Source organism: Hemitrygon akajei, chromosome 2, assembly GCF_048418815.1.
Source record: "Hemitrygon akajei chromosome 2, sHemAka1.3, whole genome shotgun sequence".
NCBI lineage: Eukaryota > Metazoa > Chordata > Chondrichthyes > Myliobatiformes > Dasyatidae > Hemitrygon > Hemitrygon akajei.
In genome coordinates this window covers 46,175,152-46,200,854 of record NC_133125.1, presented here as the reverse complement: position 1 = coordinate 46,200,854, position 25,703 = coordinate 46,175,152, and the positions used below count along the sequence as shown (strand labels likewise).

At 39.6% G+C, this 25,703-nt stretch overlaps 1 protein-coding gene across 2 annotated transcripts in view; it reads left to right on the top strand.

Annotated features, from left to right (window-relative positions):
• Positions 1-25,422, top strand: part of LOC140741550 (guanine nucleotide-binding protein G(I)/G(S)/G(O) subunit gamma-7-like) — a 256,838-nt gene extending 231,416 nt beyond the window's left edge. For both annotated transcript variants that reach the window (XM_073071860.1, XM_073071853.1), the window contains one exon: positions 17,189-25,422. In XM_073071860.1, coding sequence (XP_072927961.1) covers positions 17,189-17,314 — 126 coding nt within the window. In that variant the 3' untranslated portion in view covers positions 17,315-25,422. The remainder of the gene's footprint in view (positions 1-17,188) is intronic.
• Positions 25,423-25,703: the final 281 nt, after the last annotated feature.

Genomic DNA, 25,703 nt, shown 5'->3' with positions numbered 1-25,703 from the left:
TGGTGCTTATGCATTCATGGACACTGTCAGACACATCAAGAAACATTGCCGCCTCTATATGTGTAACAAGAGGCATTTTCCCCTACAAGCTCTCTCTATGCAGCTCCAGGTGAAGAGCAACTTGTTTCTGTTCCTGAGACTCTTTGTGGTTCCCCTCTGAGTTCAGTTGTAGTGCAGCATAAGCAAGAGCCGTGGTGATTTATCCGTGGAAAATAACAAACTACAGTTAACAGTGACACCTGCAGATTTTGAAGGACGAGTAGCAAAGTTAACTTGAATTTTAACAAAGCTCTCTTCAAAGTTTGCTATGCAACCTCTCAACACAGCTAATGTGACAAAATAGAAACACCAAATACTGGATATGTTTAGCAGACCAGGCAGCATCTGTGGAGAGAGAAACAGAATTCCAGGTTCACAACATGTCATTATGTCTGTTGAGTCTTATGCTGAGTCTCCTCAAGTGTAAAAAATTTTTTTAATGAGATTCTGAATATACAATAGGTTCAAAAACAAATCTATTTGTTTTTGAATATACTTTGTAGTAAATAATAATATATAGATAGATAGATAGATACTTTATTCATCCCCATGGGGAAATTCAACTTTTTTCCAATGTCCCATACACTTGTTGTAGCAAAACTAATTACATACAATACTTAACTCAGTAAAAAATATGATATGCATCTAAATCACTATCTCAAAAAGCATTAATAATAGCTTTTAAAAAGTTCTTAAGTCCTGGCGGTAGAATTGTAAAGCCTAATGGCATTGGGGAGTATTGACCTCTTCATCCTGTCTGAGGAGCATTGCATCGATAGTAACCTGTCGCTGAAACTGCTTCTCTGTCTCTGGATGGTGCTATGTAGAGGATGTTCAGAGTTATCCATAATTGACCGTAGCCTACTCAGCGCCCTTCGCTCAGCTACCGATGTTAAACTCTCCAGTACTTTGCCCACGACAGAGCCCGCCTTCCTTACCAGCTTATTAAGACGTGAGGCGTCCCTCTTCTTAATGCTTCCTCCCCAACACGCCACCACAAAGAAGAGGGCGCTCTCCACAACTGACCTATAGAACATCTTCAGCATCTCACTACAGACATTGAATGACGCCAACCTTCTTAGGAAGTACAGTCGACTCTGTGCCTTCCTGCACAAGGCATCTGTGTTGGCAGTCCAGTCTAGCTTCTCGTCTAACTGTACTCCCAGATACTTGTAGGTCTTAACCTGCTCCACACATTCTCCATTAATGATCACTGGCTCCATATGAGGCCTAGATCTCCTAAAGTCCACCACCATCTCCTTGGTCTTGGTGATATTGAGACGCAGGTAGTTTGAGTTGCACCATATCACAAAGTCCTGTATCAGTTTCCTATACTCCTCCTCCTGTCCATTCCTGACACACCCCACTATGGCCGTGTCATCAGCGAACTTCTGCACATGGCAGGACTCCGAGTTATATTGGAAGTCTGATGTGTGCAGGGTGAACAGGACCGGAGAGAGTACGGTTCCCTGCGGCACCCCTGTGCTGCTGACCACTGTGTCAGACCTACAGTCTCCCAACCGCACATACTGAGGTCTATCTGTCAAGTAGTCCACTATCCAATCCACCATGTGAGAGTCTACTCCCATCTCCGTTAGTTTGTGCCTTAAGATCTTGGGCTGGATGGTGTTAAAGGCACTAGAGAAGTCAAGGAATGTAATCCTCAGAGCACAACTGACCCCCTCTAGGTGAGAGAGTGATTTGTGCAGCAAATACGTGATAGCATCCTCCACTCCCACCTTCTCCTTATACGCAAACTGAAGAGGATCCTGGGCGTGCCTGGTTTGTGGCCTCAGATTCTGTATTATCAGCCGCTCCATGGTCTTCATCACGTGCGACGTCAAGGCAACAGGTCTGAAGTCATTCAACTCCTTTGGTGCTTTTAGTAGGTATTTGTTATTGTGTGTTAGGAATAAGAGGATTCGGTTATCTTCTCAGAGTTCTGTAAGCCTAGTGAAGATTCCATAAGTTAACAAGGAGTTATTTTTGTTATGAGCATGCGCACATATCGCAGTGGTATGTAAGCAGCTGAGTATGGATATCAACAGCTGATATCAATGGTAAAGCAAACTATCATTGACAAAGATATGCATCATATTCTTGTGAGTCATTTGGCAGAAATTTCACAGGTTCGTTATTTACAAGGTGTTGTGAAAGCTGCAGAAATATTAACCTTTTGATTAGTTTTTGTATCGGAATAGGTTGAGTAGGAAAGGCAATTAAGGTGTCTGATCCACAATTTTTCTTTAACTGTTTCAAGACCTTTTTGATCCATTCCTCAAATAAGGAAACTTGGCAATTAAGCAAACTCTCCCTTACCTGACCAGTTTCCTTTCGGTTTTCAGTCGACAGCTTTCTTGCTCGTTCTGTTGCGTTTACAACAAATAGTGTTTGAATAAAATGGGGAAAAAGCACATTGTTCTCAAAGTCACTTAATTTGTCTGTAAAGTTACTGAAAACATTGTCTAGGAAAACAATCTTACATTTTTAGAAGATCAACACATGTCCAGCAATTATTATACAGACTGAGGGGTTTATTTGCAGACCTCAGAGTGCATGACAGACATAAATACTCTTATCCCCTTATCATGGGGTGTCCAAGTTACTTTTGATTTCAGGAATACTCAAGTTTGTGCAATAAAGGGAAGAATTGTACTTTATTTTTTATCCAGGATTTTGATTCAGAAGAAGAAAGATGATTATTGTGTTTTTATCAATGCCATTATGTAAACAAATGCCAGTGGTGTTAGGGATAGTAGAAAGAGGAGATGAAACACTGCATAGACTTAAGCAGAAAATAGTTAATGAGTTTAATGTTATGTACATGTGGTATTCTTTGAGCATAAATGTGCAACCCTTTGCTGATTACATGCTGTCTATAAAACTAATTCCTCATGTGTATCCATCTTCACTCTTATATTGTAGATACACCACAGGAATCTAAATCTGTAACCACTGGCTCCAAGGCAATATATGCTTGACATGCAAACATTTCACATCAGTATGTAAACCAGTGGTGACATGTTGGAGTATTTTGAAAAGAACTATTGGTAGAATAGGTAACAGCAAACCAGTTGATCTGATATATTTATACTTCTACAAATATTCCCAAAGGTGCCACACAAAAATTAATAAGCCAAACTGAGTCTCAATGGCTCTAGGGTACACAGTCATTGTTACACAGTGATATGGATTGAGGATTAGTCAAAGAATATAAATTGGAAGGTAGGAGTAAGGGGTTGTTTTTCAGATTGTAACTATTAGGGTTATCTACACAGAGCAGTGGGGATTATTAAGCAGTGAGCGATGACTTAGATAATAACCTGCAAAATAACAAGCCACAAAGGGCCACAAAACAAGAGAGATCAGATACTTAACATAACAAGGTAACCAAAGGCTAGGAGCAACTGGTTGAGGCTGGCTTTTTCGATGAGTGAACAAGGATCATGGATGAGAGCTGGGTTTAAATAGGCTTCAGGTGATGAGTTGCAAGTGATTCCTGTTAGCTGGGTGGAGACTGGGAGGTACCTGCCTGTACAGCCCTGACAGAACACTCCCTCCTACAGCCAGCACCTGGCAGCACATGTTTATCCAGATGGGTCTGGTGTGACGCCTTGAAGAATGATGGATCCAAGATGAAACTAGACAGCAACCAAGACCTCTCCTCCAGGCTGTACCCTTCCTTGTCAATCTGGTACTACACACCCCTTCCACAATGACATGAATCCATCGACCTGTGAACCGTGTACATTGGATCACCTTCCACCACCCTAGGTTCCAGAGGTGCAGACTCTGGTGGGTTAAGTGGTCCATGGACAACGGGCTTCAGGCAGCACACGTGGAAGGTAGGTGTGATCCTCAGGGATGATGGCTGCTGGAGATGGTAAGCAACTGGATTAGTGTAGTGGATAAACTTGAAGGGACCAATGAACTGGGGCAAGAGTTTGTGGTAGTCTGTGCATGGGGCAGATTTCAGGTTGGTAGGCATGGTCCCCAGCTGGAGTATATTGGCCTGGCAGCATTAGATGTGATTGGCAGCTAGGAATCTCCTCCATGCCATTTTCCAAGCATTCAGGCAACTTGGCGGGCCAGCATCTCCACCGTTGTTTCCCACTGAGAAGGCAATGGGGATTGGTAGCCATGAAGCACTTCAAAGGATGACATACACATGGCAGAGGAGGTGTGTAAACTGTGGGACAGCTCAGTCTAGAAGAGATTCTTCTTCCAAGTGTAAGGGTTAGAGGCAGCGTAGTAGCACAGAAACTTCCACGCTTGCTGATCGGCTCTGACTGTTCATTGGTCTGCAGATGAGAGCCTGAAGACAAACTCACTGAGCTGCAGAGGAGGGAACAGATGGCTGACCAAAATTGGGATACGAGTTGTGGGCCCCAGTCTTGTGGGAGAACCTGGGCCGCCTTGGAGATCACAGTGTCTTGATCGCTGTGGCCCCATTGGCAGGTGGCAAGCCCATGATGAAATCCCATGGCAATGTTGACCATGGGCATCAAAGGATTGGTAGGGACCACTGGAGCCCAGAGGGCTGCAGGTTGGATGAATTAGACAGGGCACATTGAGGGCAGGCAGTGACAAATTGATGGACATCTGCGATCATGGTGGCCACCAGAACAGACACCACAGAAAATCCATGGTCCGTCATTTTTTGAACGTCCAGAGAGGGCTGAGGAGTCAGCTCAATGGAGTGCCTCAGAGTTTACAGCTGCCAGCACATACATGCAGTTGTCAGGTGTGTTGGCTGGAGCAGGTACATGGTGTAGGGCCTGGTGGATCTAGTACTCAGTGTCCCAAATCGATAGGGGCAAGGATCTAGGAAGATGAAATGATGGGCTGAGGGTCAATCTCCACTTCAGCTGGGTCGCACTTTCAAGTCAGGTTGTCCACTGTATGTGTTCTTGGAGCCAGGTTGGTAGGAGTCTGTGAAGTTCAATTGCTAGAAGAAGAGGGTCACTGAGCCTGATGTGAGTTGAGCTGGCAGGTCTGTTGCATGTATATGAGGTCTTGGAGTCAGTCCAGATCAGAAAAGGTTCGGTGTTTCCCCAACTGCCAATGTCTCTATTCCTCCAAGTCCATTTAATGGCAGGTAGCTCCATGTCTCCTCCTCCATAACGGCACTGCATAGTGTTATACTTGCATGAGATGGCAACACAAGACTTTTCCCACACCTTCCTCACTGGAAGAGGATGGCACCGGCACCCCTGTCAGAGATGTCCACCTCTACCTTCTCAGAGAAGGTCCAGACGGGTGCAGGGCAGAGAATGGGAGCAGTGATGAAGCATCTCGAGTTCCTTGAGAGTGTGGTCCATGGCAGCAGATCAAGTTATCCATGAGGTAGGTGAACTTGGTGAGGGAAGTGAGAGGAGTGGCAATTTGGCTGTAGTTTCAGATGAAATGGCAGTAGAAGTTGGAGAAGCCCAAGAGGAGCTGTAGTTGTTTGAGGAAGCGTGGTCAGGGCCATCAGTGATAGCACACACTTTCTCTAGGTCCATGGTTATGCCTTGGGATGAACAGACATAACGTAGAAAGGAAATTATTGGGGTGTGGACTGGCATTTTTCTAAATTGCAGTAGTTAGTTTTTGAGGAGACACTGAAGGACTGAACGGACATGACAGACGTGGTCCTGGGGGTGCTTGGAGAAGATATGGATGTCATCAAATAGACAAGCACATACCTTTATAGAATTTTTCCAGTCCTGATGAAGGATCTTGGGCCAAAACTACTGTTTATTCTTTTTGATAGTTCCCCAGCATTTTGTGTGTGTGGCTTTGATTTCTGGCATCTGGACATTTTCTCTTGCCTGTGTAGCATATCACTAAGGATTTCATTGATGAAAGCTTGGAAAATGGTTGAAAGTATGCATGGCATCACTAAGTATTCGTAGATGCCAGTTGGCGTTATAAACTCAGTCTTCCACTTGTCCCCTGGAGGATGCAAATCAGGTTATACACGTTCCGTAAGCCCAGTTCGGTGAAGATTTGGGCCCTGCAGAGTGCTTTGAATATGCTATCCATCAGGGGGAGAGAGTTGCAATTCTTAATGGTGATTTTGCTGTGTCCACGGTAGTTGATGCAGGGATAAAGACCCCCATTTTTTTTTTGACAAGGAATCCTGCACCAGCTGGGAACAGGGATGGTTGAATGAAGCCGTGCTGTAGAGCTTCAGCTACGTTGTCATTCATGACTTAGATCTCAGAAGGGGAGAGGGAGAACAGATGACGTCAGTGAGGGGTTGTGCCCTGGAAGAGGTTGATCACAGAGTCATGTGATATGTGATGTGGCAGGTGCTGGCTTCCTGTTTACTGAAGGTGTGGTGTTCCTGTGGGAGTTTGGTAAGATTGAGGGTTTCCTCCATCTCCACAAATTTACAGGGCAAAATTAAGTGAGGGTTGTGATTGAAGAGCCGGGGTAACCCGAGTTGATCAGCTGCCCTCTCCGATGCTCATGTGCACGCTCTGACCATCCCAGACATCAAGGAATGCCTGTCAATTGCCATGATGCAGAAGGGGTAGGAGATAGGCACAGCAGGGAGTCCAAGCTACACAGAATCCAGTCCAGAAAATTTTCTGCTTTGCACGATTCTTCCAGAGTTTCCTGTGTGCAAAGAACCATTGGGGTGTGGAGGAGGACAGAGAGAGTGAGTCAACCTATGGTGCTGGAACAGGGGGCCAGGAGAGCTTACAAGATAGAAGGCCCTGGTCTTCCTGTCAAAAGAGAGATGAGGAAGTGCTGCTATTTTCTGGCACTTTCGATGAGTTGGTGATCAGCTGCTCCACAGTAAGCACACAAGTTGTTTCTCTACCAAGCTTCACACTTAGGGGTTAAGGGAGCTTTCCCTAACTACATGGGTTTGGGGGCATTGACGATGAGGGTCCTGCAGCCTGAAATGGTTCTGGGAATGAAACTGGAGCTGATGACCTCGGGGTTGTTCCATAAGAGGCTTGTCAATAGGAGAGCCAGAATGATGAGGCTTTCAAAGATGCTGGGCAGTTCCCAGCTAGACAGCTCACCTATCAAGTACTCCAAGAAGCCATGATGGTAATGGGCCAGCAGCGCTTTTGCATCCCAGCTGCAATCTGCCATGAGGGTCCTGAATTCCACCATGTAATCCAGCACCAAGCATGATCCGTGACAAAGGCAAAATATGTGATCAACTGCTTCTCTTCCATTTCCTGGTTGGTCAAAAACCTGGTGCATTTCAGCAATGAAATCTTCATACCTGTTGCAAATGGTGGCCTTATTGTCCCAATTGGTGGCGGCCCAGGTCACCCAGTCAAAAGAGAGATGAGGAAGGCAATGTTGGCTCTCGTAGAATAGAGATGGCTGGAGCACAAAATGCAAGACTTACTGGGACAGAAAGTTGCAGTATCGGATTGGGGATCTGTCAAAGCACTCAGTACCAGAATCTGGGGCTCAGAGGGAGGAAGTTGACTGGTGCAGTGCTCATGGATTGAAACAGGGTTGGAAGAGAGTGGCGAATAGATATCAGTGGTTTCCTGCTGTTTGTGGGTCAATCGTAGGTTTATTCATCCTGTCAAGAAATGTAGTGGAGGCTTGCCCCAAACACAGAGCAGCAGAAACAATGAAGCAGTGAGCAGTAACTTTAATAATAAGATGTAAAATAACAAGCCAACAGGGGCCACAAAACAAGAGAGAACGGATATTTAACATCACAAATCAACAAGATAACTGAAGGTTAGGAACCACACTTGAGATTGGCTGTTTCTACGAATGCACAACAGCTATGGATGAGAGCTGGGTTTAAATAGGCTGCAGGTGATGAGTTGGAAACAAGTGGCAGGTGATTCCTGTTAGTTGGGTGGAGATTGAGAGGTGCCTGTCTATTCAGACTTGTCATTAGGTACTAAAGGCTGCAATTGTTTATGATCTGGGTCATTAATTTGGAAGTGATCTCAATGAAACACATAAAATTCTATGGGAATTGATAGAATAGGTGCAGGAAAGTCTGGAACCAGGACTCTCAGACTCAAAATGATAGTGTTGAGAATAAATTTCCTCACCGAAAGGATAGTGAATCTTTGAAATTCTCTACCAAAGAAACACCGAAAGTTCTTACAAAGATAAGAACATAGGAGCAAAAGTAGCCTATACGCTCAGCTCTGCTAGTCATCAAAACCTTGGCTGATTTCTACTTCAGTGCCAATTTCCAACACTATCACCATATCCATTGAATCCCTAAATGCCCAGAAATCTATCCTTCTCTGCTTTGAATATGCATTATAAGAGCACTTGTAAAGCCATCTGAAGGAGACGATTTTGAAGAATTATCACTGCATGTAAATAATTTTTCAACACAATCCTAAACTAGCCTTAAGTTTTGAACTATGCTTCTCACCATTCCTAGATGCTCAGTCAGAGAGGCATCTTCTCTGTTAATTCCTGCAAGAATTTTGTGCATTTGGATTAGATCTCCTCTTATCTACTATAAAAAAAAACTGCATTGGTAATTTTTGGATTATTGGAGTTCCTTTGAAATCAGGATGTGATTCATCGAGGAGTACTGTATTTATGCAACATGTCACAATCCTAAACCATCAGGAACTACTAAGTGACCTGAAAATAACCTACTTCATAGGTTCAGTATTAACACATCACATGAAGGAAAATATCACATGATTCTGGTTACCTCGAGGCATCAGAGGAGAGAGGGGCCTAATGGTTAGGACTTCTCTCAAGTCGAATCAGAGGTCATCGAGAGAATCAGGGAATAATCAAGGAGCTGCGAATCACGGCCAGAGTTCAGAGCTGAATGGCTGGTGTCAGGAAATGAGGGTTGTTGATGAAAGAGACAGAGATATGGTTCGGAGCCAAAGAGGTGAATTGGATGATAATTGCGGAGCTGGATTTGCAGAATTGCATTGGGGGCATTTAGTGAGTTGACCTTCGCACTCTTCCTTAATTGAGGATATCAAGTAACGTGGAATAGTAGAGAAATGTTGACATTGAAGATAGCGAAGCCCTCAGCCTAGGGATCTACTCGGGCAGAAGCATTATTAAAGCACATTAATTCTGAGAAAAATATGTGACAGGCTTCTCTCAGAATAATATGATCTCATTTCCTGGGCAATGCACAAAAAAGAGAGGTGTATGGGGAATTACATCACTCCATGACATGGAAAACATCAGAAGCATGATTCTCAACCAAAACTATCACGTCAAGTTTCCAGCAAGTCACGATTTACCCTGAAATTTGTTGCAGTTTTATTCCAGTACAAAAATAAGTGATTCTCACATACATGGCATTAAAAGCAAGGTGTACTGATATATAGTTCATTGTGCTTTGCTACTTTGTCAGATTTAATTCATTAAGCTTTCTTTCTGTTTCTATTTTGACTATCTTTTGTGTTGATTTTTTATTACATTTATTTCAATAATGCTCATCACTGTCACCATGAATGATCTGTCAAAATTTTGTTTTATTTTGCTATATTCCCTTTCGACATAAATGGTCCATTGGATTGCGCCAGCTCACAGAGCAATTCCATTCACTACAAATTTATTCTGATGCCTATTTTCCCCACATCCTAGTAACTTCCTCCATACCCTCACCCCTTGCTGCACTACCATTCCTCCCATTTTTCACCTGCTTAATTTGTTATTCAGCCATGATGGTGTCACAGCAACATGGTGTGTAGTTGCTATGATCCATTAATCTGTCTCAAAAATTCATTCTACTTTGATAATAAATTTACTTTGATCAGTGGAATAAATTTTGGAGGCCATTTTGACTAGATGGTCAACCTTCCTATGTGGATAGATTAATTAAACAACTCATTTGGGACAACAACTGATTGGGACTCCCATACTATTAAAGGTCTAGATGGGTTAGAGTTTGTGAAATGTGATCAGGAAAGTTTACTAAATCAATCTTAGATTTACCAACTAGGGAGGATGCAATATTAGATCTCCTATTAGGAAATGAGTTAGGGCAGGTGACGGAAGTGTGTGTAGGGGAACACTTTGGTTCCAGTGATCATGACATCATTAGTTTCAACTTGATCATGGATAGAGATAGATCTGGTCCTCGAGCTGAAGTTCTAAACTGGAAAAAGGCCAAATTTGAAGAAATGAGAAAGGATCTAAAAAGCGTAGATTGGGACAGATTGTTTTCTGGCAAGGATGTGATTGGTAAGTGGGAGGCCTTCAAAGGAGAAATTTTGAGAGTGCAGAGTTTGTATGTTCTGGTCAGCATTAAAGGCAAAATGAATAAGAATAAGCAACCTTGGTTCTCGAGGGATATTGGAACTCTGATAAAGAAGAAGAGAGAGATGTATAACATGTATAGGCAACAGGGAGGAAATAAGATGCTTGAGGAGTATAAAAAAAGAACATACTTAAGAAAGAAATCAGGAGGGCTAAAAGAAGACATGAGGTTGCTTTGGTAGTCAGGGTGAAGGATAATCCTAAGAGCTTCTACAGGTAAAGAGCAAAAGGATAGTAAGGGATAAAATTGGTCCTCTTGAAGATCAGAGTGGTCAGCTATGTATGGAACCAAAAGAAATGGGAGAGATATTAAATGGGTTTTTTGCATCTGTATTTACTAAGGAAACTGGAATGGAGTCTATGGAAACAAGGCAAACAAGTAGGGAGGTCATGGAACTTATACAGATTAAAGAGGAGGAGGTGCTTGATGTCTTGAGGCAAATCAGAGTAGATAACTCCCCAGGACCTGACAGGGTATTCCCTCGGACCTTGAAGGAGACTAGTGTTGAAATTGCAGGGGCCCTGGCAGAAATATTTTAAATGTTGATACCCACGGGTCAGGTGCTGGAGGATTGGAGGATAGCTCATGTAGTTCCATTGTTTAAAAAAGGCTCAAAAAGTAAGCCGGGAAATTATAGGCTGGTAAGTTTGACATCGGTAGCAGGTAAATTATTGGAAGGAATACTAAGAGATAGGATCTACATGTATTTGGATAGACAGGGACTTATTAGAAAAAGTCAGCATGGCTTTATGCGTGGTAGGTTATGTTTAACCAATCTATTAGAGTTTTTCAAGGAGGTTACCAGGAAAGTGGATGAAGGGAAGGCATTGGATGTTGTATACATGGACTTCAGTAAGGCCTTTGACAAGGTCCCACATGGGAGGTTAGTTAGAAAGATTCAGTCACTAGGTATACATGGAGAGGTAGTAAATTGGATTAGACATTGGCTCAATGGAAGAAGCCAGAGAGTGGTAGTGGAGGATTGCTACTCTAGTGGAGGAGTGGAGGCCTGTGACTAGTGGTGTGCCACAGGGATCAGTGCTGGGTCCATTGTTATTTGTCATCTATATCAATGATCTGGATGATAATGTGGCAAATTGGATCAGCAAATTTGCTGATGATACAAAGATTGGAAGTGTAGTGGACAGTGAGGAAGGTTTTCAAAGCTTGCAGAGGGATTTGGACCAGTTGGAGGAATGGGCTGAAAAATGGCAGATGGAGTTTAATGCAGTCAAGTGTGAGGTATTGCACTTCAGAAGGTCAAACCAAGGTAGAACATACCAGGTAAATGGTAGGACACTGAGGAGTGCAGTAGAACAGAGGGATCTGGGAGTACAGATACAAAATTCCCTAAAAGTGGCGTCACAAGTAGATAGGGTTGTAAAGAAAGCTTTTGGTACATTGGCCTTTATAAATCAAAGTATTGAGTATGAGTTGGAATGTAATAGTGAGGTTGTATAAGACATTGGTGAGACCGAATTTGGAGTATTGTGTGCAGTTTTGATCACCTAATTACAGGAAGGATATTAATAAGGTTGAAAGAGTGCAGAGAAGGTTTACAAGGGTGTTGCCGGGACTTGAGAAACTGAGTTAGAGAGAAGGGTTGAATACGTTAAGACTCTGGAACGTAGGAGAATGAGGGGTGATTTGATAGAGGTGTATAAAATGATGATGGGTATAGATAGAGTGAATACAAGCAGGCTTTTTCCACTGAGGCTAGGGGAGAAAAAAAACAGAGGTTAAGGGTGAAGGGGGAAAAGTTTAAAGGGAACATTAAGAGGGGGCTTCTTCACGCAGAGAGTGGTGAGAGTGTGGAATGAGCTGCCAGATGAAGTGGTGAATGCGGGCTCACTTTTGACATTTAAGAAAAACTTGGACAGGTATACAGATGAGAGGGGTTTGGAGGGATATGGCTCAGGTGCAGGTCAGTGGGACTAGGCAGAAAAATGATTTGGCACAGTCAAGAAGGACCAAAAGGCCTGTTTCTGTGCTGTAATGTTCTATGGCTCTTATTCTCTGATTTTTCTTCTGTATGTTATATGAACATCAGATTTTCATTCATGTTCATTTGTTCCACACCTCATGGAAATGTGTCAACAAAACAAGAAATATGTTTTTGATCAGGTGGCACAAGAACAACTTATGCATAGCAAGAGGAAGAGATGTTGAGAAAAATTATCAAGGTATTGATCAGATCTGGTGTAGTCAGCTTAGGAGAGCATATTACCAAAGTACTGTGAGAACTGGAAGCTACAGAGCTTTCAGCATATTGCACAGGTGATGTTGCCGTTGCTAGCTGTCTCTTACTACAGCAGGAGATTAGTTATAATGCCGATCAGCATCCAGCTGGCAATCTGCTTGATACATAAGGATGCATTTATGCTAAGGGGCCTTCCCCCACTGAGCATTGGTAAGAACACAAAATGTCAGTGAGGAAAATACTAGTCCATCTAGCCTCTCTGAAAATCTCTGTGCATCACAATAAATGTATAAAAGATGTCAGCTATGACTCAGAGATGGAACTCAACCCTCCATCAGTTCAGTTTCCATGCCAGGGACTTGAGCATGAAATTTGGATTGCCATTCTGTGTCATAGAGATCAATTGCAGATGAGGTGTTGCCCATCAAGGATTCATTAAACCCCTTCTGATATTCCAAATAGACAATAAATTTCTGATGACATTTTTTTTAAAACAAATTGAGAAGGCTCTCCTCTGTTCTGTTCAAAATTAATCTCTCAACCAAGTTTATTTAAAAATAAGATTGTTTGGTCATCATCATTTTTGTGGGTCAGATGTGTTCAGGTTGACTGCTCTGGTTCCCACGTTATAGAAATACATTTAGACTTGCTGGAATGACAGAAAGCCATGAACAGTGCAAGATAAATGTAAGTCTATTTTTTCACATGCGCGCCACTTCCAGAAAATTAATAACACTGGGAAATTGAAAATATACCACTAAAAATAAGACTAAAGCATTTATGAGAAAAAGAAAATCTCTAACTGGTTTCTTTGATCCTTTAGTTAGTGGATGTGTGTTCAGGAAATCACGCCATGATTAATGATATATGGGGCTTTCCTCTGGTAGATTATCTTAATTTCAGTCAGCAATAAGTGCAGCTGTTGTTTGAGGAAATTCAGCAATTCTATGAGCACCAGAAAGACAGCAATATTTTTATTTGATTCTCTCTTCTGTGAAAAGAGACCAAAATAATATCTAGTTCCTGCAAAATGCAGTAAATATCTTCAGACTATGGTGCTTCCAAGCCAATTCAGTTGGGGAGAAAAAGCAAAACAAACAATCTGTTTCTTTCATGATTTTGTAAACCTCAGTCAAATCACTGCTAAAGTTACTCTAGTGAAGGATCATTTAGCTCAAACTGTTTTGTCTCCATAGATGCTGCATGATTTGCTGACTATCGCAAATATTTTGTTTTTATTTCACCATAAGATAGTACTTAGCTAAAATGTAGAGCCCCCAATCTTTGATCGACTAAGATCAACTGCTTAATTTACTTCTTAGTAGCACATTTCATAGCCATAAAGCATTGAAACAGACCGTTCATCCTAGTGAATCCACACTGACCAACAATCAATCATTTACAGAAATCCTAACTAATCTGGTTTTATTTGCGCCATATACTCTTCAATTCTCTCCAGATTCTATCCTCCATTTACACAGTAGGGAAAATTAACCAGTTAATCTACCAACCCACTCCAGTGTGGAAGGATATCAGAGCACCTGTGTGAGACCCATGCAGTAACAGAGAGAATGTACAAGCACCACACAGATGACAGTGGAATTCAGGATTGATTTTGGGTCACCAAAGTCAAGAGGCAGCAGGTGGTTGTAGCAGTGACTGCAAACTTCAGAAGCACCTGAAAAGATTTGATCTCTCACTGATTTCCCCATGGCTCGAGGTCACAGCCAGGTTGGAGTGATCAGTGGAAGGAGAGGTGGGTGGATAAAGGCCTGGTCATCGTACATCCAGTCAGGATTAGGGGTTTAGAATAGTAATCAAGTTGGTAGCCGGTGAAGCTGAATAGTGGTTGAAGATCAGGTCTTCCTGATGCCTCAAGCAAGAAATGGCAGTTTGACTTGCTTCTGATGCAGATTCTTCCGCAAACCACACATGCAACCTATATCTGGAAGTTCCATATCAAACTTCACGTTCCTTAGATGATCAGAGGGTCAGTGGAGAGATAGATCATCAAGCAATATCAGGAATCTAGTGAGGAGGGTTGTTGGGAAGATAGGTAGGCTGCAGTGGTTGCAACCTGGACCATTGTGGGGGCTGGAGATGAACTCATGGCTTTTGGGCTTCAAACGATGCGGCTTGGAGATGGAGAGTAATGAAGAGATTTGATACAGTATACCGGTTGGAGACAAAAGCAAAGTATGGGGCATACTTTAGAGCACTCCCATCCATTTATGTAATGCAAAGACCTTATTATTCCAGTAATATCCAACAATGGTCTCTGCCTGAACAATTGGGTCTAACTTACCCAAACAGATTCCAAAGAGAGTATTATGTAAGAAATTCTCATCTGATGTGGAATCCTCTACAACAGCATGCTTTCAATGCACACCTGGAAGTTCCATGTCAAATTTTCAAGGATGACAAAGAGCAACCTTGATATAGTCTTTATCAGTGACTCTGTGGTAACTGCATTTTCATTCACATAACCCCGAAAACACCAATGGTACCGTATCTGTTTTCTGGATTTTCTGCATATACCTCACATGGAAAATTTCTGAAAGCTATTGTAGCATTTAAACAGCAGGAAAAAGAGAGAGGCAATTTTTCAACATGCTCAGAAGTACCTTTAGAATACATGTAAGCTTCCAAACAGAATAGTAAATTTAACTGTATGCTCCTTCAAGTTAAATCAATAGATATATTCAAGAGAACACTTAACAAACTTGTTGAATACAAGTTAACTGTCCTTTTCAAATTTTCAGATGTGGTACCAAAATCATTAACTTTTTGGTGGGGGGGGGGTGTCTGGAAACAGGTAACAGATTCATGGAAGACTTCAAGAGAGTGAGATTGATGTTCTGGAATCCTACTGTGTTCAATTTGAATCCCATTTCTCTCCCCATTATAGGAGAGACTAAAAACAAGAGGTCTATGTAGGAGGGAAGGGTTAGATTGATCTTAGAGTAGGTTATAAGGCCAGCACAACATTGTAGGCCAAAGGACCTGTAGTGTGTTGTCATGTTCTGTGTTCTATAAATCACAATTTAAAGATGCTTGGAAGGTAGGCAACCACTTGGGATGTCCTAAATCTATGGAGGCTGCTGCATAAATACAGCTTCTCCTCACCCCCCCCCCCCCAAGTGTACACCAGGCAGAAAAAAAGAAGGAATTTATACGCTATTCAGCAGGAATTGGCAGAAACAGAATCTTCCAACATAGATATCTTTGTTACAACATTATGAGCTAATAAATGAAAGCCTGCATGCATTCGCTAAAGGCTATTTGGATAAGTCAAATTCAGTTGAATCCTTTGATGAAGTAATGGAGAAGGTTGATGAGGATAGTGTGGTTGCTATGAATATGAGTTTTCAAAAGGAACTTGACAATACCACATAATAGAAGTAAGTAAAATCACAGTTGCTGTGCTTAAGAGGTACATTGATTGTGGAGATACAAAACTTTCTAAGGAGCAGAAAGCAAAGAGTTGATGGTTTTCTTTCATGCTGAGGGGAAGTTTGCAGTGTTGTTACCCAGGTGATATTGCATTTTCTAATATAAATCACTAGACAGGGATATACAGGTCAGAATTTCAAAGTTAGCAGAATATGTGAAATTCAGAAATGTAACAAAAGGAAAGAAGGGCAATAACAGCTCCCCCGAGGCAAAGATTAACTCATGAAATGCACTGACATTGCAGATGAAAATTTGCGTGGTGATCCGTTCAAACAGAGAAAAGTGAAGAGGGGCTTTATGGATCTTGTATGTGCACAAAACTATGAATTAGCAAGGGGAATTGAGAAACCAGTTAAAAAGCCAAATGTGGTCATTGGCTTTATTAAAAGGAGCATATAATGTAAAAGCAACAAAGTTATTTTAAGTCAATATAAAGCATTGATCAATCTTTAGCAATTACACTGTGCTTAATTTTGTGTGCTGCACTGGAGAATAGATGCCAAGGCCTTGAAAAAAAGTCCAGAAAAGGTTTGCTGGAAGGATTCCAGTAATGGAGACCTCAGTAATATGGAACAACTAGATTCTAACTTCTCATCATACTTCCATAGAAAAAATGGAAATATTTGGTCTATCAGGTCTAAACTGGCTCTCAGAGCAATCCCAGTGCTTACAACAGAGTAGGTGGAAACATTTGTTAGTGGTTCAAACTCAAAGTTTTAATAGCATACATAAAACGAAACCTCTGAACATTGATTTCCATCATTTCCAGACTAATGAGAAAAATTACAAATCCTTGGTTTTTCATTTATTTTCTGAATTGTTTTCTTTATGATGTTCCAATGTCATTGTAAGATTTGTTCAAGAAGTTATGTAAAAATGTGTTTGGATGTATGCACTTTCCTTAGCAAATCTGTATTTCCACAATTACTGAAGGAATGCAAGCATGTTTTTGAGGAAAATAACCAGTTGGATTAAATGGATTAATCCATTCATTTCTGTCTGAGGATCTTAATCTTGATAACCAGTCATACAGCAAAAATGAGGGAGCAGGGTAGACATGCACTTTAGAAGGAAAATGGTTTTTGAAGAAAACAATATTTTTGTAATGTGAAAATAAGCCATGCCTAAGTTTTAACTGCTGTAAGACTGAGATTACGGCAGCAGAAATTGCAAAATCCTGCAAGTAGTCTGTGATGTTGTTTTGTAGTTTCTTACGTCATTGCCTTGGCTAGTCATTGATGACTTTTTAACCTTGACAGGTTTCAAAGGCAGCTGTAGATTTGATGAACTACTGTGAGCAGCATGCACGGAATGACCCATTGCTCGTCGGAGTTCCAGCCTCTGAAAATCCCTTCAAGGATAAAAAACCTTGCACCATCCTATAGCTGCTACCAGCCATCTTTACGCAAACTGACCACAGCATCAGAAGACCTGCCAAGAATTTCTATTGGTAATCAGACCTTGAGAAGCAGTGCAGCTTCTGAAATACAGGCCTGCTGTGGAAATGTGTTTTTAAAAAAGGAAAAAAATATTGGATTCTGTTTGTTTGTTAGCTAAGCATGTTTCTCGAATTGAAGGAAAGAAGATATGATGGGGAAGAGCAATGAAAAGGAATTGCTATTTTGGACTTTCATGATAGATTTTCTGATTGTAATATTAAGATCTTAGGTTTAAAAAAAACTAACTCAGCAAAGATAATATCTTTGCCTAAAAATTCTATAAAAATGAAAAATGTATATGTAAGGAGTGTACATTTGGAGGGTGATAATACAGTTTGGGCAATAACATTAGATGAAGAGAAGCAATTGAATGCTTCCATTGCATTTTTAAATGTCACATTGTTCATTTTTATTCTCATTAGCAACTGTACTGTTATTTAAAAAGTAGCTTTCCTTCCCCTTTCCTTTTAAATTCCATATTTACACCACCAAAGTACTGGCCAAGGGAAAACAATGTAAATAATGTTCAATCTGTTCATTCCTCATCTGTTTTCCTTAAAAAGACCTGGTGGTTGTGAAGTAACCAAAAAAAAACTTGTACTATCAGATGATTCACATTTATTTGTGGTAAACAGTATTACATAGAAGTGCAAATTTTGTGTTCTGCAGATGCAAATATTTCATTCTCTTAAAAAATGACACCATAAGTCCCATTAAAAATCAAACATTCATACCACATATGTGGATATTGGCAACTCATATTTTATGTCCATTGGAACATTTAATTTTTTTGCTTCACTTTACAGAACAAAACATCCAACAAGGCCAAGCTTAACATTTAAGAGTGTATGCACACCCTCTGTTAAGCTTCTGTACTAAACTGTATTATAGCTCATCATAAAATGTTTAACTAATTATATATTGTTAATTTATAACTCTTGAAATCATTCATATTGATTTTTTTGTTTGAAGCTAAAGTTCTAAGCCATTATTTGCAGCATATTATTTCTACCAACAGTATTCACTTGCCATGTAAAGAATCTGTTCAGTAGCATATCAGCAGCTACAGAATGAAAAAGAAATTCTTGAAATGTCAGTAAAAACCTAAAGCAAAGACAAAGATTAGGTAGCAAGTGTTTGACCATGTGACAATGAGCTACAGCCTTTCACTTGTCCTTGTACATTAGATCAAACCTCCTAAGGAATGTAAATTGTAGTTGTGTGCCAAAAACCATGAAAATGCCAAGTGATTTATGTCATTGAGAAGTGCTAGAATTCTTGAGAACCACAAATTTTTATATATAAAAAAAAATTATCTTGGAAGACAAGAGCTTAAACACTTGTCACGTTTTTTTTCTGTTTAACATATTTAAGCAGATTGCATGTGCTTTGTTCTATCAGCTGCCTTGATATGTCATCTCATGAATGTCACAAGTTACTCTGTGACAAAATGCTTCTTATTTACATCTTAATGCCCAGCAATTAATTTCTTGCATTAAAATCAAACCATTTGAAATCACAGTTATGTAAAGGAAAACTCTTTAAAACTATTCTTTTGTTTACTAGTTTTATGATGGACAGTAGATTTTTTGACACAGAATAATATTGCAGTGACATGCCAGTGCTGCCACCTTTGCTTATTCTCTTTCAACCCTTTTTGGTAATTTTTACAGTGCCTTTTAATTTTGGGGAAATAAAATGGAAAAGCCTTTGTTATCTTACATTGGTTATTAAATTTACCATCTTTCCTTTGATATTGCCAAATCAAAGATCTATTCCTTAAAAAAACAAACTCGCTGGAAATTTGAAAGTTGAGTGAGATTTTCTCAAATTCTTCTACATTGACATTTGAATTTTAAAAATATAGCCATGTATTTATGTTCCCAGTTGTGATTGCAGATTTGCATCATTGCATTTTTATTCAATATAATCTTGTACATACAGACTTATGGCTAACCCTTCTGTGAACGTAAGTTGCCTGGAAGGTTGAAAATAATTGGAGTTGTACATTGATGTTGTAACATACAGTGCCATAGGTCTCAACTTTGAACCTCATGAGTTGTGATGCAAAGCTAATTTCAAAGTGGTGTGTTGTAAAGGTTCTATATGGATGACAAATTCTTTCCTGAGAAATCTAGAGGTGAACATGTACAAGTTATTGCCAAATTTCTCTCAAAGGTTGTATTGAAATAGGCCTGGGACCAGGCCACTTCACCTCCCTTCTGTACAGTAAATCATGCAGTGTATAGGCCCAAAGAGCAAGTAAGAAAATATTCCTTTCTCTGTCCAAAGTGGTGTTTTTAAAGTAAGATATAACATACACAGTACACTGTAGGTTATCACCCTCATTCAAGGACCATCCATTAAAGTTCATCCAGAAATGCTCATCTGATGCTCCTTGACTTTCTAAAACAGTTCCATGGCAAAATTGGTGGGAAAACATTTTCCTTTCCGATCTCATCACTTTCTCCTAATTTTTCTTACTCTTTGTAAATATATTATGGCATTCCCACCTTTCCATAGTTCAGCTAGCTGGGTGATGGCATTAGAATCACGCCAGAAGTGCCATTGCAAATTGCGAAGGACAAGATCCTTGTGAGGGGAATATTAGGTAGTTACAGTGTTGAGGAAAATGTATCATTAAATGTAAGGACATTTACACTGAGATTTATAGAACTTAATTAACTTGTTGCCCAGGCATAAAATCCCACTGGAAATGTCCTTGTCTCTCAGTACTGTTTAATCCTCATACAAGTTTTTAAACCCAAGGTGAGAATAATCTAGAAACGAAATGGGCAACTTGGTCCACTTTGCAGTGTTAGATGAATTAGACTTTTGAACTCAACTCATCCTTCAGAAAATCTGACACTTATTTGATAATTCCAGTAAATATTTTATCAATCTTGCTAAACTGAGTTTGCCATGTTTGTGAATATATTTGGGAAACCACCTGATCCCAGACACATGGCATGTTGTTATTATCTTCTAGGAAATTATCCATAGGGTTTGTTTTTGACAAATCATCTGCCCTTAATAACAGTTGATGCTGCCATGCTATCAGCAGTATTGATAGCTAAGGCATTGGAGAGCATCATTGAATCACTCATTCTCAATACCATTTATTGTAGGATATTTTCCTCACCTCTGAAACAGAAGTATTTCTTCACTGTTGAAACAGTGAAGAATAATTTTCTTTAATAGATATCATGGTATAATGAATGTGTGGAGAACAAATTTTGCATTAACTTTGTAAAGAGAGGAAACAGTTAGTGGTTCTTTCAACAGTGTAAAAGATCCAAAAATGAAAAGAGATAGTTGATTGGTCAATAAAAAAGAAGAAAGATCTTGAATTCATAAGAGTATCTTTCAGGACATCAGGATGTGCCAAAGTGTTTTAAAGTTAATGAAATAATTTCGAAGGCTCGAACTATAAGTTGCCATTATAAAGTAAGGTTATTCAGGACCAAATTGTGATTACCCTTGAGATAATAGCAAATAATTGCTCTTTGTGCTATTAAATGAGAGATAAATATTGAGCAATAAAGAGAAGAACTCTAATGCTCTTCTTGAAATAATGGCATGGGTTTTCTTATATCCACCTTAAGAGCCCAGATTTTTTTTGTATATGCTATCCCATCTGAAATGCAGCATTCCTTCAGTATTGCACTGTTATTAGCTGAGGTGACATATTTTCTTGGCCAAAGCTTGAATTTGGCACTTTCTGAGTCAGAACTGAGAGTGCTACTTCTCAGCTAAGACTGACAAAGCAAACACCTAAAATTAAATAGTTTTCTCCAAAAAAACCAGAAACCTAGTTCCCCCAATATTATCTTCATGTCATTGAACTCAATTTTTCTTTTGACAGTGCAAAGCAGAAAAGATCCAGTATTTGGTGCTCTGAATTATCGTTGATTCGACAATCTGCTCATTATCTTCTCTCTTGTTGTGCCTTGAAGGACTTCCTAAATTTACAATGAAATCAGTTCTGTCAGCAGTCAGTCAACAGTGTCTGTTTTTCATCAAAACTTTAGCATTTAAGAAGAGCTTAAACCAACTCGCTCAACTTTTTATAAAAGCCCTTTCCCCATATTAAATAAATCTTAACTTGATGAAATCTAAACTTTACATTGTTCAATATCAGATCAATAATCACATTTGACACAGAGAATTCTGTGGAATAGAGCATTGCAACTTGCCTTCACAATGGTAAAGTTCTTAAATAAAAATAAACTGGTTATTTCAGACCAATTTTAGGAATTATTGTACTTTGCCTGAATTCAGAACATTACTCTTGATTACCCAGAAGTTAGTTCCTTGATACATTCACAGCAGGGGGAGACAGAAAACAAAAAAACTCAATGGTCCCCTCACTCAGTTACGGCCAACTAAATCTCCTTGACACAATTCCTTGATTGCTATGTTTTGTCCACTCTCATCAGCTGCTCCCTCTACCTGAGGGACTAACGTAGACAAAAGGAAGTTCACAAGGCTAATTCCGAGGATGAAAGTGTTGTCCTATAAAAAGATGCTCTACTGATTAGGTCTGTATGCTTTGGAGTTTTGAAGAATGAAGGTGACCTTATTCAAACCTTTAATGTCCTAAGGGAATTGAAAAGTAAATGTTGAGATATTTCCACCATCACAAACAAGGAGGCATAGCTACCAAGTCATGGCCTGGTCATTTAAAACTGAGGTGCATAGAAATATTTTCTCAGCCAGTAGTGTATCACTTGGATTCTCTGCCCCCAAGTGTGGTGGAGGCCAGATCATTTAGAAACATGTAGTATACCAGAGGTGGCAATAGAGAAATATTTGAAAGATTGAAAATCTGAGGATTTTGGAGAACTGCTCCAATTTTCTTGTGTTTCTGTGATTTATTCTTACCAGTGGAATCTGTAGCTCATAGAAGAAGTACTTGTCGACTTATTTGTATACTTAGGTACTTTAGGTATCCTCCACAGCACAAAAACAACCTTGTTGGATCAAACCACACTGGGACATTAATTTTCAGTAATTGCAGTAATAGGGGGAGGAAACAGTAATTGCTACTATTTTTCCCCCTCATTTCAAATGCCAGGTCACTTGAGAAGACAAATCCTCTCCACAATACCTATGAAGAAATTGGTGAAAGCCAGAACTACTGACATGAAAATACTAATAGAACTAGTTTCCAATGCTGGTCAAGGCAGAAAATCATCTTCATTACTGTGCCCAGTTTGGGAATCTTCCCGTGATCCTCTGCATAACTCACCTAATTCCTCTTCCTTCCTCGCTGGCTTCATTTATGTAATTCCACAGGACTTAGTATTATAAATAATGAAAATAGATTGTACAGACTTAGTGAAGTGGGCACTCAGTGTTTAATTTTCTTCTTATTTTTTGGTATCAACTTAGCGCGTATATCTGCCTGAGCACAACTCTGAAAAGAAACAGATCAACTAAATCACATATTGACAAAGGGGTAAATTAATCAAACTGTTGAATGCTAGACTGGATGCTCATGGTTCTGTCCAGTTCATTTTCACGGCAAATCGTTTGTAATAAAGGAAAAAGTATACAAGCTTTTTCAAAGTATCCTTCATTAGAGGCACCTGACTATGAAGGTGAGGCAGTGCATTCAAAAGCTTTCAATAGAACAAGACAATTTTGATCATTTAAGTTTACGACGTAGCTGGCACGATGGAGCTTTATATGTTCATTTATATTCACCAACCCAGTCCTAACCAACACTGAAAGGCTGGCTGGAAGAATCACTAAAGCCAAGGTTAGCCCTATCTGAATAATCTTTGCTCTTATTGGTTTAAAGTTTTGTCACAATAATTGAGCATGGCCATTAATGATATAAAATCTATGCATCCTAGAAGAGGGACAACAGTATGGAGGCAGAGCAATAGACAAAAGGATCATGATTAAAACAAATTTACTTTGCATCTTAATGCTCTTCCAAAAGCTTAGATTCAGTACCTATGGTTAAAGATCTTTGGTAATTGTTTTAGCTGTAGGCTCTAGTAACTGCCCTAAATTCAGATGCAATGTACCTGAATTTGCCATCTAGCTCGAACTAGGTGTTTGTTAAAGAGGGTTTCCTGAGCTTGTTTATATGAATTCAAGCAAAATATCTAAGTACATACTAATTTTAGAAATAATAAAATAGATAAATCTTGTTTTGAATGTTTTATTGAAGTGTTGCCTCCTTTGAAAAATCTTAGAAATTCCCCTGTTTACCTACAGTGGATAATCAATTGTACAAATGGATGGGTGTATCTAAAAGGATCATAACTGTAAAGATACACCAATCTCTTTGAAGAAGCCGTGTTTTCGGCTTTGTAAGCATTGTGTATAACACAATTATCAGTAAGTTGTATAATGAGTTTAACTAATCACTACAGTGTACTGTATTTTTCAGTTAAATACTATATGCTTAATAGCCTGATGAACTCATTGTGATATTATAAATAATGACAGACTGTCTCTGCTGCTACTTATGTATATTGTACACAGGGATATTTTAGAAAAAATGAGAAGCTTTAGGGCCACTTTGTAGATGTAACGGAATTTTGTTTTGCCTTTTATACACCCTCTCAGCAGATGCCTTCATGATTTTGAGTCCCCCTGCTTCATTTTAAGTTCCCTGATGAGCTTCAAGATACCAAATAACCATTCTCATCCGGGATGCAAGATTGGTGACTCATGGTTTGGTCTGAGTAGTCCCAGGACATCTAGTTATGAGGTACTGCTCTTGTGGAGAATGGAGACCTGGGTACTGTGCCAGTCCTGCTCCTCCAGGGGCTTCAAAATTAATGTAACACCTGTATTATCAAATCTCTGAAGATTGTGAAGTGCGAACTCCAACTTGCTCTATTCAAAAACAGCAGTTGGGGTCCTACTTCGACCATAGGGGTTCCCTGTTGAAAGAATCAGTTGCCTTGGATAGGCAGGTACTTTGGTCACTCAGTGGCTTCCTTAAAAATGGAGTCAATAACAAGGTAACAGTAAGGCACACATGTGGGAGGCCCTACAGTCTACACCTGCCATCTGACACTGAGAAATTTCATCTATGTTTAAAATCATGCAGCAATGTAATCGACTGCTTCCCAACCGTAGGAGAATAAGGACGCTGAGTATTCCAAGAAAAACACTTTACCCAAATGTATGTATGGAGTAACTTGAGTCACAATAGTGCCATACACAAGGCTGTTCAATAATTATGAAATTCAGTGAACACAGACCCAAGCTCTGAATGAAACGGACTTTAATCCAAGCCATATTTTACCTTGATTCCAATGAATGAAAGTATATACCAAGAGTATTCCTGAAATGACCACAAATGTATTGCATTAATAAAACTGAAAATAATTTGTAGTGGAAGGAAAAAAGTATCCAAAATGCCAGCAGTTATGTGTATGCTTTCTGCATACAAGCTCTTCTAATGGCCTCCATTTCTAATTATACTTCTGTGTTCTAACTAAATTATACTTCTCATTTACATTTCACAACTTAAGAAACTGTGGTTTTTAGTGTTAATTTTTTATAGCATATCAAGCTAAAAGTCTTTTTACTTTGAGTATTCACCTGTGTTTGTGTGTATTCTGAATGCATATATAAGAATATGTACAATTAAAACACAATTAGGATAAGATAATTATTTGTAATCTGTAGTTGTGTATCTTGTATTAAGCCCCTTACTGAATGTGCTTTGTTGCTTCTCTGTATGTTATTTGATTGCTATTAAAGCTAACATTTAAGGGGTTAGATTATTACAAAATGTTTTCACCTTTTATTCTAGCAGTGCTGTATGAATTGTGAATTGTGCTTGCTCTCTTGATATCTTTGTTGCCCCCTTTTAATTATATTGTTAACACCCTTATTGCACAATGTTTCAAGTGTTGTACAATTTTGAAGGATGACTTGATTGACCTCCAAAGCGTTCACACATTATTTTAATAAATTAGGTTTTTAAGATACACAAATGTGTATGTGATATGCTTTGCTACCTATTTTCCGGCTTCAACTACACTGCCCAACATAATAAAACTTCCATTTCTATTTCATTATTCTTGAATCTCTAAATATTTCTTTCTCTTTCACATGACATTTTTACAGGCATGTTTGATAGAGTAATGGTGACAACAGTGGCATGTAGATTGATTGGGTGAAAAGAAATTTCTGATTGTAATTGTTGTTCAGTCACTAACTAGTGGAATATGTAGAAGTAAACACTAACACTAAAACACTTAATCTGAGAACTTCCTACACCACGATCAGTTACCTTTGTCAGAAGTACTGCAATTGTTCTAGAAGGCAAGTGGCTTCTCACCACCTTTTTAGGGCAATT